Source organism: Hoplias malabaricus, chromosome 14, assembly GCF_029633855.1.
Source record: "Hoplias malabaricus isolate fHopMal1 chromosome 14, fHopMal1.hap1, whole genome shotgun sequence".
Lineage (NCBI taxonomy): Eukaryota > Metazoa > Chordata > Actinopteri > Characiformes > Erythrinidae > Hoplias > Hoplias malabaricus.
This window is the reverse complement of record NC_089813.1, coordinates 16,643,922-16,660,567: the sequence shown is the minus strand read 5'-3', so window position 1 is coordinate 16,660,567 and position 16,646 is coordinate 16,643,922. Positions and strand designations below refer to the sequence as shown.

General features: G+C 37.7%; 1 protein-coding gene across 1 annotated transcript in view; it reads right to left on the bottom strand.

Annotated features, from left to right (window-relative positions):
- LOC136665881 (dedicator of cytokinesis protein 3-like) overlaps positions 1-14,772 on the bottom strand; it is an 82,034-nt gene extending 67,262 nt beyond the window's left edge. Inside the window, exon 1 of the mRNA XM_066643711.1 lies at positions 14,055-14,772. Within this exon, the coding sequence (XP_066499808.1) occupies positions 14,055-14,091 (37 nt within the window). The 5' untranslated portion in view covers positions 14,092-14,772. The remainder of the gene's footprint in view (positions 1-14,054) is intronic.
- Positions 14,773-16,646: the final 1,874 nt, after the last annotated feature.

Here is a 16,646-nt window from a genome sequence, read left to right as displayed (position 1 = left end):
TAAATATGCAGTCTGCTGTTTATACACTCACTGTGGAAAAGCCACTGTGGAAAAGCCATGTTTGGAATTGATCTTGCTAAATGCCCTGTACTTGCTGTTGGGGATCGCTAACCCAAACGCAGCTGCCTCAAAACACTGTGATATGAGTCATTATTCTAATGAGCCAATCAGTAGCCAGTGAAGGCGCTCGGAGGGGGAGTAGCCTCAGGTCTTCACTCCAGCTCTATGTAGAGCTGTATCTATGGAAACACAACATAGCAAAAGGCAGCAAGAATCACTAGTGATTTCTTTTCTTTTCTTTCCTTTTTACAGTTTCATTTTTATTTACACTTGTATTTTTCTTCACAAGAACTTGAGGAAATAAAAAATAAATGTTTTATATACATTTAATTCCTCTGTAAGCATGCAGCACAGGCCTAAATACAGATGGATCTGACTATAAGTTCAATGTCAGTTGATGAGCTGAGAAAATCCAATTTACTGCTAAATGATCAGCTAAACAAGCAAAGAGCAGCTGATCTTAACCAGAACTACAAATACACAAGCACGATGTATGTCCGCCCCCCCAAAAAACGTATGAAATAAAGCAATATTGTTCTCCTGCTATTCAGCTGCTAGTAAGAATCTCTCCAACGAATAAAGGCTATAATTTTATAATATCACTCCCACATGATGACTGAGAGCGAACTGAGCTGGTGAAGATGACTCACCTGAACAGACACAGGTGCTTCACTTACAGAAGAGTTCCGCTGGGATATCATGATGAATCTAAACAAATCAACATTAGTTTTAGCATTCTGTTGCTAAGCTGATCTCCATTGTTCTGTTATATTGTATAACATCTTCTCTGTTTCTCCACCTGTGTTTTAGATGCATCAGTAGGTATTTCAGCTGAACTGATATTGAACTGTAATGTTATACATTTTTTATTTTCTGAGAACAGCTGCTGCTCTGGTGTGACAATTCATGAAAAGAGACAGATGCTGCCACTTTGTATACCCTGCAGCAAGAAAGCAGAACACCAGAGGTGGGGGACTCTAATCACATGACTTGACTTGAAAACTGATAATAATACTCGACTTTACTTTGACTTGGTATTGATGACTTGAGACTTGACTTTGTACATACAGAGAGGATATACATTTATTTATTATTATTATTATTATTTTTTTTTATGATTGTGTGATTTGGTTTTGCAGTGTGTGTAAACCTGGAAACCCATCAGAACAAGGCAGACAAGCAGAGTCCAATATAAAGCTCCTATGATGGATCCAGCTACTCCAAGTGAAATGAAGTTTGGATTTAAGGAGGGTGGCACAGTGATGCTACTGTGGCACATGGGTTTCCTCTTGGTGCTCTGGTTTCCTCCCATGGTCGAAAACACATGCTCTGGGTGACTGTTTGTAGGTAGGTGGACTGGTGACTCAAAAGTGTCCATAGGTAAAATCAGCACCACCACCACCAACACAACATCAAATATCATTCTTCAAGTGGCTTTTAAGCTAACGTTAATCATTGACTAATCAAACATTAGCAAAAAGATCATGTTAATTTGAAGTGTTAGATTTAGCTTTTAATCAATTGTGTATTAATAGAGAAGAGAATGCAGTCAATATTAATAACATTTGACTTAAGAAAGATGGGAAAAATCATATGAGCTGCAGCTTCAGGTGAGTCCTAGTGAGATAACATTAGTGAGTAATATATTTTCTGCAGTTCTGGGATTAAAGTTTAATTTAATTCTTAAACTGTCTTGACCAAAATAGAACCCCATTTACCCATTAGTATTTCCAATTATAGTTGTAAACTATAATATGTGGTTTAGTAAAAGGTAGTTAAATATTTACTAAATCACAGTTGCTAGAAATTATATATTAATAAATTAATTCAGACACTGACATTCTCTTAATCAGACCGCCTCAGCGCTCATCGAACAGTACTTTTATACGTTTGAACGAGACAAAAGTCTCTCATGAGAACACACCTTACCCTGTAAAGTTTGAAAATGAGAAACAATAGGCTCCACTTTTAATTCTTGGTGCGTGTCTGCATAGACCTACCAGTAATGCTTCTGCTGTATTATGAACAGCAGGTAATGCAATACACATTTTTAACTGTGAAATAGGTTTTGAAATAAATTGTTCATTTTCTTGCAAGGAAAAAGGTAGAACACTCCCATATTTATTTCAACTTAAAATGTCTAAAATTAGAATCAGAAGCAGCACATCAGCTGCAGATGATTAGACCATCATCAGAGCTGATTTTGGAGGAGTCTGTCTTCAGATATTTAGTTTGGTTCGCTCTGGATTGTTGAGGTGAGTGGGATCACCATGATCACTAGATCAAAAGAGCTCTCAGATGCCATTAGAAAGAAGGTATATGTATATGGAGATGAATCTGAGAAGTCAGGGATGACATCCCAAAACGTCATCATGGTAGTAGGTAGCTCTCACCACAACACTTACCTCAACATTCCAGAGCAAACTAAATGTCTGAGGTTTAAATAAGACAGACTCCTCCGAAATCAGCTCCAATGATGTTCTAATCTTCTGCAGCTGATGTGCCGCTCCTGATTCTAGGCTTAGGCATTTTAAGTTGTAATAAATACAGGATGTTGTAACACAAGAAAATGAAAATGAAAGTGGTCTTCATGACCACTGTTTTTTAACTGATTTAAATGTGGAAACTGGAGTTACGGCATAATAATGTGAATGACTTGACTTGATTTATAGCAGGGACACGACTTGACTTGCTTGAATTTTTCCACAATGACTAGGGACTTGCTTGAGACTTGATAGTTAAGACTTGAAACTTGCTTATGACTTGCACATATATGACTTACACCCACCTCTGAAGAACACGACCTGTGCTCACACAAAATCACAGTCTTGGTATAATAACTTACAACAACTTCAACTCCAATGATCTGCATATTCACATCACATTCACCAGAATAAAACAGAATAGTACACCGGTATCATCTTGGAATGTCTATGACTCTGGGCAATCACAGTTCTCTCTGGTTGTTTATATTCCTCGGCTAAGCGTCTTTTAAGAGTGAATAGTGTGTTGGAGGGGGAAAAAAACGACATGAATGAAGTTTAACTTGTCTGTAAGTTTTAATTCACTGTTTGAATTACCACAAAAACTCATTTGTAACTCGAGTTGTTTAGTTTTGTAGTACATCCAGTAATGCAGTTAGCCGTCACCTGTATTTGGAGACATTTCCACCTTAAGTGAGCAGTGACAGAGAGAAAGACTAGCATACCGGACTGAGACGGTTTGTTTTTTCATTCATTTACAGACACCGGGCCTTCATAAACACAGCACACAAACAGCATACAATCATGAACTATGCAATTAATAATAATAATAATAATATATATATATATATATTTACTGCAGATGCAATATTTTTGCAAATAATTACTCACAATTACTTGTTATACAACACCATTACCAGAAAAGCTGTGATGCTAAAATAAAAGCAGAATTAAAAAAAAAAAGCAAATTAGTGCTGGGCGATATAAGCGCAAAACAATATCACGACTTATTGTACATTTCACCACAATTATGATTAATGAACGATTTTGTTTTTGTATTTTTGACCCACATAGTTCAGTAACGAGGCTTGTACTGTAAATATGCTCCAGTACTAAAACTGTGACTTCTTCCTCTCTTGGTTTTTGAGTACTGTTTATATTTAGTGTGTGTTTGTGCTTTGGTCACTGAAACTGTTGTGTGGTTATGAAATGAACAGAAAAATACACGTTTCAGCTGAATTCAGTATAGTATTGAAAGTACAAGTATAAATGGATTTGACACAGCAGTACTACTAGAGGATTTACACTCAGTGTACCTCAGTGTCACTTTTGGACTGAGAATAGCCCACCAACCAAAAATATCCGGCCAACAGTGTGCACTGATGGAGGACTAGAGAATGACCAACACAAACTGTATAGCAACAGATTTTACATCTACAGTGTGGACCAACGAGTTAGATGTTTATACCCAAATCTTAACTGCTCTGTGGTGGTACACTGGGGGTCCATTAAAGAACAGGGTGAAATAAGGATAAGAATATATGCAGAGAAACAGGTGGACTTCAGTATAATTGTAGAACTACACAGTGCTACTTTATGGTCAGTGGAGCTGATAAAATGGATAACGCAGGCACAGAACAAGTGTCACAACTGCGTACACACACAGTAATGTATTTGATACCAACCAGCAGCACAGTATGTTATATATGACACAAAACACACACCAGTCTCATAAGTCTACTACTTAGTCTGCTCACAATACAGTGCATTACACTCCATCTGCACATGTAAAACAAATCTTGGTGTTATCTTGAATACAAAGCTATCATTTGATTTACATGTTAATAAAGTCAGTCTGCATTCTTTCATCTCAGAAACATAGCTTGTATTCGTTCATACCTTTCCTATACTGATGCCCAGAACCTAATACATCACTTTGTGTCTCGACTACAGCAATGCTCTCCTTATTGGTATGCCATTTCGCATTATGGAAAATTACAGATCAAAACGCAGCTGCTTGGCTACTTACATCGACCCGCCTGCATCAACGTATTTCACCCATACTCAAAAATGTACACTGGTTACTTGTGTTACACCGAGTCACTTATAAAGTCACTAAATAAAGCCTTACACAACCCTTTCCATCCCATTCCCTACGCTCAGTGAGTTCTAGTTTACTTGTGGTACCAAAGACCCGTTACCAGACTTAAGCTGATTGAGCTTTCTCGTCTGCTACTTCACTGCTGTGGAATCAGCTCCTTGAAAATATCCTAGTAGCATATAGTCTGAACTCTTTTAAATCCTTTTAAAAAATCTCACCTTTTCAGGGGCACATATAATTGCTAATCTTCATTTATATATTTGTTATATTATGTCTTTGCGTGCCTCTTGTTTAAAACACACTTTCTTGCTTGCTCTTTTTTTCCATGTTTTGTTTGTCTATCTGTATTTTTTATTCATTTTAATTTTTTTTCTGCTTATATTTTTTATGTTATGTTTATGTGTGTTTTTTTAAACTTAATATTTGTTAAGTGCTCTGAGCTGTTGCATGATGTGTTATATAAATTAAATATTATTATTATTTTTATTAATGTCAGGGGTCAGTTCAGAGAGGTGCTCTATAAATAGTGACAAACTTCTGCTGAACCATTTTGTCCCTTTATACAATGTTGTCTACTCATAGAAAATGTTTTACTATTCTACTTTCTTCAAGACACATATGTGTGTTAGAAGACAAATGTTTTTGTCTGTGTTTTGGCTTGCCATTCGCACACAAACTTCATTTTAGGTCACTGAGGTTTTCAGAAACAAGTTTCAAATTGGAGTATTTTGAAAAGACGTGGTGTTGTGTGTAAGGCCAAAAAACAGCATTTTGGAAGCAGGTCTAAACCTGGGGTGAAAGTTAATGGGTTTAGCCAGTGTATTTAAGGTGGATCTAATGCTGTGTCATTTGTTGCTTTGAAAGCATTGAAGCTTTGTTGAGTCTAGTATGATCATTTTGGTGTTGTTTTTGTTAAGCAAAGTGTTCTTTTTCAGCAGGATTCTTTTTACTTTTAATAAACCCTTACGTTTTAAAGGCTAAACATAGGCACTGATTGGTCATTGGCTCCCTAGCCAATCACACAGACTGTTTGGAAGTAACAATCATATATCCATAGTGAAGACATCTTTAAAGCAACCTATTTTTGTCTTGGACACTCTTGGAATTCTCTCAAGCAGCTTCATTAGGAGCCATTTGGATGCTTTAGTAAAAAGAATGAAAACGGTACACATGTTGAGATCTTGTAACAAAAGGAAAAAATATTTTTTGAAAAATAAAATTCAGACATAACCATAGCCAGCATTATTAGTAGACCAAAATGTGTCAAGCTTTTAAACACAGTGTTATTAAAATTATTCCTTCAACATTTATGAATACTTGTGTAAAAACCAGCATTGAATCCCCTCTCAGAATTGCCTTTGAGAACATGTTATTCATATTTGAATATCAGCAATATCACCCCTTCCAGAGTGTGTTCATGCCTTGTGCTCAGTGATTCTGGGTAAGCTCCAGACCCAGTGTGACCCTGAACTGAATAAGCAGTTACAGACAATGAATGAATAAAAGCACTAGAGCACAAGATTCTTAGACCAAAACAAATGCTTCCCTCTCCCATCAAGCAAACAAACACAATGATGCTCATAATATCTGTTTTAACATTCATAGTTGTACACAAGGGAGAATAACATATTATACGTCTCTCTGGCCTCACATATCAATTGTCTTAGTTTTTATGCCATGTTTTACTGTCACAAACACAACTAAACGCTAAAATTCAAACAACAAATGTGACTCCCAATGCGTTATTTAAGCTTTATCCCAAACTGCACAGTAGCAAATTACAAACTACACAGGGTATTAAAAACTACTGCACTATGATTAGAAGGGCACTCATCATAGTCTAGTTGGTAAAGAGGTGGATGTGATTTGGGACACAGCATTAATCAAACCAGTGCTATGATTTTAACAATTTATGATGGACATAATATTATAAGCTGGTAAATATAGAAACGTCTAGCAATAAAATTCTTTAGTACTTTAGTCTTTAAACTGCAGTGTGAAACCAAAACTTACTGGATCATATGTATACAGTGTAACGAAAACACAAGTTTTAAAACAGATTAGGGGTGTGTGGTATGACTATATCAGAATGTGAAGGATAAGATTATACACAGAGATCATTGAATCGTACTATGCACATTCAGTCTGCTGCAGTTCTTATAAGTTGTTTACATGCTGAGTACATATTACCCATCAGTTGAATAGGCAGACTCTCGGGAAAATGATTATGTAAGTCAGTTCTCTAAAATGTATGACTACCAAAATAATTCGTTATTCAATAAATGAGATCTCTTCCTCGCAAAAAAAAAAGAGCCCACAAGCGATTCACACACACAAAGCATACCAGTGCGTACGTAGGTTGTCACAAGATCAACTTTGAGTCTTTCTGTCAATCCACTCAATAGTAACCCTCATGTTTGTGTAAAGAGTACTTGCAAAAAGAATAAAACAACAACAGTTCAAAATAAAGTACAACAAATTTTTAAAAAAATCATTTAAACATGTTCCCTGTGGATCTCCACTTTAACAACACATCAATCAAGTCTGTAGACCAATCAGGGGCGATGCTCAACAAGGAAGGGGCAGAAGCAACCATGCTTCGACGCCTACCAGACATACACTCTAAGAGATGATGCAGAATTTTTTTTGGGGAACAGCAATCAAAATGAACAACAATCAAAACAATAAATACGTTTTCAAAGCTTAGGTCCCTTTCACTGTCTGCCCTTTCCCTACTGAGACCATTAAACACAGGAGGTAGACTGAGGGAGGCGGCCTAAATCTACAGCATTATAATACAATTTTTTTCCTGCAGTAAAATTAAACATTTTCCTTATGGTTGGGGTCTTTGAAGATTCCAAAGGAAGATTTCAAAGAAGATTCCAAATAAAATTTAGAAAGGTGCCTAAAATGTTTTGTTGTTTTGGTCATATTTTGACCACTAAAGATTCATTTCAATATCTTTATTCAAAATCAAATGCTGAAGGCTTTTCAGAAACATTACTTTATAAATCTGCCTCTAGTTTATTCACTGCCTTAAGATTTGGGTACGTAATTTAAAGCGAAACTGCGACCCTGAACTGGATAAGCGGATACAGATAATGAATGACTTTAAAGTGGAAACAACCTGGAGGCCAGTCATTCACAGACACACACTGACACTTTTGAGTGGCCAATCCATCTACCAATGTGTGTTTTTGGACCATGAGAGGAAACCCATGCAGACACACCAAACTCCTCAAAGACAGTCACCCGGCGCGCGACTCGAACCCACAACCTCCAGGTCTCTGCAACACTACCTGCTGCACCACCGTGCTGCCCTGTCTTACACTTGTTCACATGCATTTTCACCAAATTCCTTGTTTTTTTAGTGCAGGGCCAGCATTTCCACAGGAGAGAACATGCATGTGCGACTATCCTGGCTATGAAAACAAAAGAGAAGAGAACAACACACACAGATTGTGTGACTTCACTTTGTGCTCAGGAGGCATTTATTACACATTATTATAGAAATTAGCTTTTATATATAATTGTTCTAGCTGCTTACAGTAGCAGAGTTCTCCAGCCATAAGGAGAGTGAAGGCACAGGGCCATTGTTCACACAGCTGATTTAATTAATCCACATGAATGATTTGCTGAACATTATGATTCACAATTCGACTCAGATATTATGACTCATGAATTGACTCAAACTTCATATATGACTGAAGTTCATATATGAACTTCGGTTCTTACGAATCAAAACTCAACTCAGGCTCCAGATCTTATTGATGTCTTAAGATTTTATGAATGAGCTCAGATTTCAGATCTTTTGACACAACAGGTCTGTCCCAAAACCTGGTGAGCTGCCTAGGTAGGCACTGACTGCATAGACAGATATTTAAGTAGACAGCTTTCTAACGTTCGTCTGTCCTCATGAGGCAGGTTACTGACATGCTCTAGTTAGAGAGCAATTGCGTCACGGCTTGTTCCCGCCCACCGCATGCAACCAGTGTTTACCTATCTCAGCGGCTAGCGTCACCTCAGTGCCTCAGTGTCTGTGGGAGAACAGCAAAATGGACGGGAGTTGCTTCCGTCACGGCTAAGGAAAGGTTTGATGCTGCCTTAAAATTCTGCCAAATTAAGATATTTTTGTAGATAGCATAATAATGTATCTAAGAATTGGGACTGCATACATGTGGGGAGTGCGCACACTGTGATGTAAAATGCTCTCTAGTTAGACAGCATGCTAAGTTTTGGGACAGACCTAACTTCAACTTTTATTATCATATTATGAATCACAGCTCAAATCAGGCTTCAGATCTTATGAATCACAACTGAACTCAGACTTCAGATCTCAAGACTCACGGGTCAGTTAAGACTGCAGATTTTTAATTAACATTAATTTAGGAAGTATAACTGGACTCAGACTTTATATCTTTATATCTGGATTCATGATTGCACTTTGACTTTTGTTTAGTCACCCATAACTCAGTGACTGATTCTGTTTGGAGGCACTGGATAACACAAGAGGCTTTACTCTCATGTGTGAACATTGATCATCACAAATGAGTTATTACAGGGTCAAAATATATCTGTATATATGAGCTGCATTATACTCTCTTTAGAAGTCATACTTAAATTTATCAGTGCCTAAGTCTGAAAACAAATATTAGAGAAACTCAAACACCTAAAAACAGGTTTCAACAAGATATGAGATGATTCAAGAAAATCTTAAGTATAAAACACCTTTCTGATATCCCACACATTTAATGGTTCCATTAAAAATAAATGACTCTATTCAGTTACATGTGACTCGACACAGACTTGATTTCCAGTGGCACATGTACAACACAGACTCTTATGAAGTTACTCAAACTCTCCAAGATTCAGTCTGATAGTCAGACTACAGAGAATGACAAATACACGCTAAATTGTTTGGGGGCACGGTGGCTTAATAGTTACCACATTCGCCTCTCAGTGCTGGAATGTTGGGTTCAAGTCCTAAGTGGGTGGAGTTTCCATATTCTCCCCGTGTCTGCGTGGGTTTCTTCCGGGACCTCCAGTTTCTTCCCACAGTCCAAAAACAGAGTTTAGGTGAATTGGCTTCACTAATAACTGTCCTGGAGTGTGAGTGAATGAGTGCATATGTGAATGAATGTATGAATATGCGTGTGTGCTCATATATGGATTAGCACTCTATCCTGGGTCAAACCCTAGTGCCCGATGCAGTCCTCCCGGTGGACGGGTCGTTGCTGGTTGAGAGTACGCTGTGTGCCTTTGGCTGCCTCTTCTCGCCAGCGTGTGTGAATTGAATGTTGTGTTGATTGTAAAGCATCCTTGGGTTTCTAGAAAGGTGCTATATAAGTGTAATGTTAAATAAATAAAAACATACATTCATGATGAATGGCAAAAGATGACCTTAGATGGGCTCTCATATTGCACTCATGCACACAAGCCTGATTGTCTCATGACTGTTTAGATTTACAAAATGACATCATGAATTTGCAGATGTTAGGGGCAAGACACATCAAACATTCTCATTTAGAAAGCTTGGTAAATTTTGCGAAAGTCTCAAGCAATAATTGAGTGCTGCACCTGTCATATCTGGTGAGTTGAGCTTAAAATGAGCTTATTTGCTCATTAGAGCTTATCTACGGTTTCACAGTTTTGTTTGAGGATATTTTGAAAATCATGTTTGTGAATTAAAACAATTGATTTGCTTTTTATAACATTACTCATTCTCATATTTACATCCCAACTACAAAATGAGAGACACGTCTGAACTTTACACTCCAGCACAGGGCAATATGAAACACGTACTGACAGAGGTTCTAGTCTGATACGAAGGAAAAAATACCTCATCTCAAATCGCATATTACCTATTTTATTAAATCATGTGTAAAAAGATTTCACCACTCTTAGCAGTAAGGGTGGGCGATATTGCCATAAAATAATTAATGATATTTCAGGGTATTTTGTCGATAAAAATATTCTTGGTGAACAAAACACTGAAATATACTTTTATTAATTTAAAAAACACAACAAAATAAACAATATATTACTATTAATTATATTAAATGAAATATATCTTACATAATACCATGGTTTATTTTACAATGGTTATTTTGTAACCAAACCACCTCAATATGACTGAAGTCACTCCCCTTTTTTGGAGTAAATTTCTCGGCCTCAGAGCCACTTTCCACCGTACTTCACTGTGTCTAAATTACTCATGTAAATTCCATTATCCGTATTAAGAATAACTTCATGATGTCATTACGTAAACAAGTCAGAATATCACAATACAGACGATATTATCACGAACGATACGATATGGCACAGCCCTGCTTAGCAGTACTCATAGTTTAGTATGAATAGTGCAGCAGTCTCTGGTTGGAGATACACACCCCTGGAGCCATCAAAGACTGTCTGTGTGTGACTTCAAATCTCATCCGCAACCAGCTTCATTCTTGACTCAACCCATAACACACTTAAAGGTTAATGTTTCTTAATAGAAACACTGAGATTGTGGTAAGGCATAAGTTAGCACAAACACAAAAAGCTACAAAATATATTATTACTGTAGTGTTATGTTTACCTTATTTATAATGTTTATGGTAAATATACACGTTTCTAATGGTAGAGGGATAAACAGTACATAAAATATAGAACAGAAGAAGGTAGCACTTTCCAGATTACTGTGCCGTTGTAAATGTTACATAAAAATTCTAAATAAAATTAATACTGAATACATTTGTGTTGCCCAGAAGTGGGTGGAGGTGGAGGCTGGGGATTTAATATTTGATTAGTATTCAAATAATGATGTGAGAAAAAAAATACCAATGAGTTTAAGTAGTTAACAATGAATTTTATCATAAGTAACACCTGTCATTGCAAGATAATATTAGCTAATACATAGCCATTCTCACCCTTACAATTTTGCAACACAAACAAAAAGGAACAGTACAAGGTAGTTGTTATTAAAATGAAAAAAAGAGCCAAATTATTTGTTGATGATTGGACAATATTAAGAAGAAACTAAGGAAGATGTGCTCATTTGCATCACTGTGTGGCTGAAATAGAGACATACAGAGGACAGCTGTAAAGAATGCACATATAGAACGCCGCAATAACGTTCTCAGATTAATATTCGCCTATAATTTTTTTTTTTTCCACTTTTTTTCTGGTTAAGTTTGAAATGTCAGTGTTGTTTTTACTGGTGCTTTTTGGAATAAATATTTAAAAATGTATTTGAAAATCTTAATGACAACACAAAATCTCTGAAATGCTTTATGAGCCTGTCCTGTATTAGGTATCATCTTTCCTTTTGGTGTTGGCCAGACCGCTGTATACAAATGCACTCTGACTGGTCCTTGTTAAGTACAGAATCATTCAAATCTGGTTAACAAACGCCAATCCCATTCATCACAAAGGTATTGGAGGAGCTCCATTACTCTAGAGAGAACAGTTCAATGACTCCATAGACCATGGGGGATGAAGCATGGTGACCTTAGGCTCCACTTCATTTCATGGGTTTCTATGGAGATTACACAACTGAATATGCATGTCCACAATGGATGTACTTTAAGGCACACTATTTATAAGTTATGTCTGTATATTTTTGGACATTTTGGACATAAACTGAAAGATAAAAGTGTAATTTATTTCAGCTTACAATGGGTGTCGTTGTGTTTAGAGTTTACAAACCCTGTGTTAAAAAAATCTTTTTCTTTAAAGAAGCAGTTTGTAAAGATGTGCAAACAATCTATTTTTAAGAGCCTTAACTCATCAACACACTGCAGAAATTCTAAACTGTGCTCACAGACCGGATGGAGACCATCCCTTCATCCAGTTCTCAAGAGGAGATGGTTTACTAGCAAGAGTCTCACCACAAGAGTGCCCTGTCTCAGATTACTGGTGCAGTCAGCCATACTGCCTAATTGCCATTGGGATGTTCACTTCTAATGAGAAAGGAATCCACACGGTTTCATCATGACACCCGTGAACTGCACTCAGTGTTAATGGTGCTCTCCATGGTCCTGCAGGAATAACTAACTACTGTCTGTGGTCTCAGAAATACAAAGAATAAATGGTAAAAAAAAAAATATTGTGCATAAATAGGGCATGTTTACAAGATTAAGAGAGACACTTGGCTCAAACAGATATGTGAGAGATATGTGGGATGTGCATGTCACTTCCAGGGGAGATGAGGGGTTGCATCAGTGCTGATAACCATAAGACAACCTCTTAACACTCTGATAGTGGAGACTAAGTCGATATGTTAGAATATGCATAGTTATATTTTTACACGGTTCCAAAAGCTTCTTAACACTTTTGGTCTTTTCTCCTCCTGCGACAAAACCGCTCCAGTGTTCAGAGTTCACAGTGACAGTAATACTGTTAACTGTGAAAAGAATATGGTTTAGAAATACAGAGACTTATACTAGATATAGGAACACAATAAATAAAGAATTTATTAAGAGCGGTCTATGAAGCAGAGTTCAACTTCCAGAAACATAGTAACGTTAGTCCTTGGTTATATACCGCAGCACAACGGTTGCTAGGAGACGTTGCTAAGCAGCGTCTAAAAGCGCGCACCCCCTCAACCCCGGTGCGCGCACCTGTTAGAACGGTCGTCATCATCAGCGCCCCCGTGCGTCCACGCGGAAGAGCGGCTTATTGCATTTTTTTTATCCCCTGTGCTACTCATTGATGGGAAACTCGGCTCAAATTACCGAACCGATTCTTTAGCACTGTCCGTTTCAACGAATCGAATCTTTTTTTTCAATGAGATGCTGCTGCTAACATGTTACAATATCACGTTTGTGTGATGATTCTATACGTGGGGGGAAATAAATAGCTAGACACTTTCAGCTATAACGAGGATGTAAAAACTGCGTAGGCAGAACCTTAAAAAAGTTAGATTCTGTTCGCTAGTGAGTCGGTTCAGTTAAAAAAACGATTCCTTCCCGAGTCTGGCGCTGCGTTGCGTTGTGAGAAACGAATTCACCAACTGTAACTCTATAACAGCAAAATAACAACACTTCATTCCATATGTAGTTGAGCCAGTGTATGAAAGACAAACGAAAAATCGTACAATGGTAGGCTAACTCTTCGCTTAAATTCAACAAGCGGGAGCGCGCACTATCAGCTCTGCTCCCATCACGTGTCAGAAAGGGCTCTAAATTTGTGAAACAACCGTCGTTTTCACGATGCCAATGAACTATATTAAAGAACGTTTCATTCGGTTCAATTCTGATCCACAAATGAGTCATTCATTAACGTGAGCCAAGGAGTGTTTTCATCGCTGCACTTGGAGAAAGAAATTGTTGCATTGAGGTTTGTAGTCCAAAATCATTAGTCAGTGTACGACAAACAACATTACAGTGCAACGACGTTGAAAGGAGTATAAGCGCATAGCCACTCACCAATTCCGAATTTCTCATCCTCCGTGGGGATCCACATGATTTTGATCTGAGATGCTTTAGATTCCCCGCAAGCAGATCTCCATTCCGCTGGAGTCGTGGGAGGATGCTCACAAGATGAAGGGCTGCATGTACAGAACTAGGTGTCCTAGGGACACTTCATGGCCGCGCAGTCAAGACAAATAAATGAACACGACCGTTAACGTGTCCCCTTTCATTCCCGCGGTGTGTCACTGGTCACCGTCGTTTTCTTTTCTTCTTTTGCCTCTTGAAAACGCGAGTCATCCACACAGTCCGCTGCAGAGGCGCTCTCTCTCTCTCTCTCTCTCTCTCTCTCTCTATTGGCTCCTTTCTCCCTACGTAGGGCACTATATAGGTCTTAAACGAATGGTTCCTGCACCCAAACAGTGGATAATTTTACTAAAAAAGAGACATTTGGAATTCGGCCATGTTTGCACAATACCGTACTGGCCACACTAGTTTCTCTGGGTGCAGAAGCCAAAATGTCACAACTCGCATAGTGCACTATGGAAGGAAGTGAGGAACCATTTGAATCTCAGCCTCTCTCTCTCTTTCTCTCTCTCTCCACCGAAGGTAATGAACGGAAATCTGATCTCAGCTTTACTGCTGCAGTAGCTCTATGTGAGCGCGCTTGAGTGGAGCTCATTTATTTTAGCTCCTTGCTCGCCTCGCCTAGCCCACACGTTCCTGAGGCTCTCCGCCTACAGTCTGCGAGCGGAGAAGCCGCTTCTAGCCGCTGTGTCTGGCTCTTTCCCCAATATCTGAACCGCAGAAACCCGCCAGTTCAAACTGGTCGACGCGGTCCTACAGAAATGTGGCAGAGTCACGCTGCGCCATCTTCACTACCGTCACATGACGGTTGTTAAAACATTGCCCCTTCCTTAGAGCTTTCAGTGCTCTAAACCTTTTTTTCTCACCTTCTAAAAGGGAATTCCACTGATTTTTGTTCCAAATTTCAGCATAATTCATTCTTCGAGATGTAAACAAACTCTTGAGTAGGCGAAGGTGAAATGGTGCATTTGGGTAAACCAACATTTCAGTGGTGGTGATGGAACCAAAGGTCTCTAACACAAATGGAGCAATTATGTTTATCTAAAATCTTAAAGGAACTTTCTGGGTGCATATTTAATTCTGATGTTGGCAATAGTAGTAGTGGTAAAAACTGGGAACTTGGCACTACATGCACTCTGCCATGAAAGTATAAGACAGAAGCTTTCTTCAAACCCATCATAAAGCAAGGTTTTTATATTACCAATTAAATAATTTAGAAAAAAACCCTGTGAAATCCATTTATAAGCAAATACTATGTCAGATTCCAGAGACTCTTCTTGCATCTTCTTCTCCCCTCTGACCTGATGACACATTTTCTACAGCCAGACACAATGGTCATATGAAGCAAAAACTGACAGCCCCAAATTTAACCCAAGCATATTACCTCAGTACAGTTACAGGCCTTCTGACAACTAATCAATTCAGAGAGCAACTAAGTGGCCTTTCTCTTTCTTTTCATTCACTATAGGTAGCCTTCCCTTCAAAATTCTGTGCTCTATTAATTTTGTCCTAAATGTAATGAATTGGAAAAGTGAGCAGCTAAAATGAGTCTCCACCATATGTTGTTATTTTTTGTGAGGACAAAAATAAGTGTTCCTCTATGCAGAGCCAACAACATCTGTAGACTATGTAGGACACAGATGTAATTGGGTTTAAGGAATATTAAATTCTAGGTTATTGATTAGTTTGCTTTCCCTCTGGAACATCTGTGCCAATTTTGATAAATGTGAGCCAATCCAAAACCTTCTTAGGGTTATTAAGTAGGTTAGCATCGTCTTTTTGCCATAATCAATGCACTTCACAGGAGTCAATAGCATCTTATTGCTAAGTAATAGAACACTTAGGACCAAAGTCTTTAATGGATGCATGTTAAATGATGCACACTCAAATATGCAGTCCACTGCCTGGAGCATTTTCACTGCCCACTTTAATAAATACATCTGCAATCATTGTCCATTTATCATGTTCACTTATCATATAAATGTACTTTGTAGTTCTACAATCAAAGATTATATTGTCCATCTGTGTATCTGCTTAATTTACTTAATTCCTTTTCGCCCTGTCCGTCAGTTTTCAGGACCCTGAGAGTATCAGGACAGTACTGGCTAATTTTAGTGAAACTCACATGACAAGATGTTGTTTCTGAAGCTTTCTTTAACTTTACATCTGTAAGGCAGACTGCCCTTATTTTTTAGTGAAGTTAAGTGTAAATAATATATTTATTTGAATGTAAAATATATATATATATATATATATATATATATATAATATAATATAATATAATATTAGTAAATATGAATTTCTTTTAGTATTTACTGTGTCTTTATTAGACTTTAATTTTGCAAAGGACAGCTGCATTGTTATTTTACATAAAGTTCAGTCATAATTGTTGGTTGGACATTTCCATTTCTCAGTAACCGCTTCTGGGCAGTTCTCCATCCTTTCAGACCCATAGCACAAGACAAGCACCTACGCTTTTTTTTTTTCCTCAAGATCTTAATGACAATGTTCACGTTTGTAATC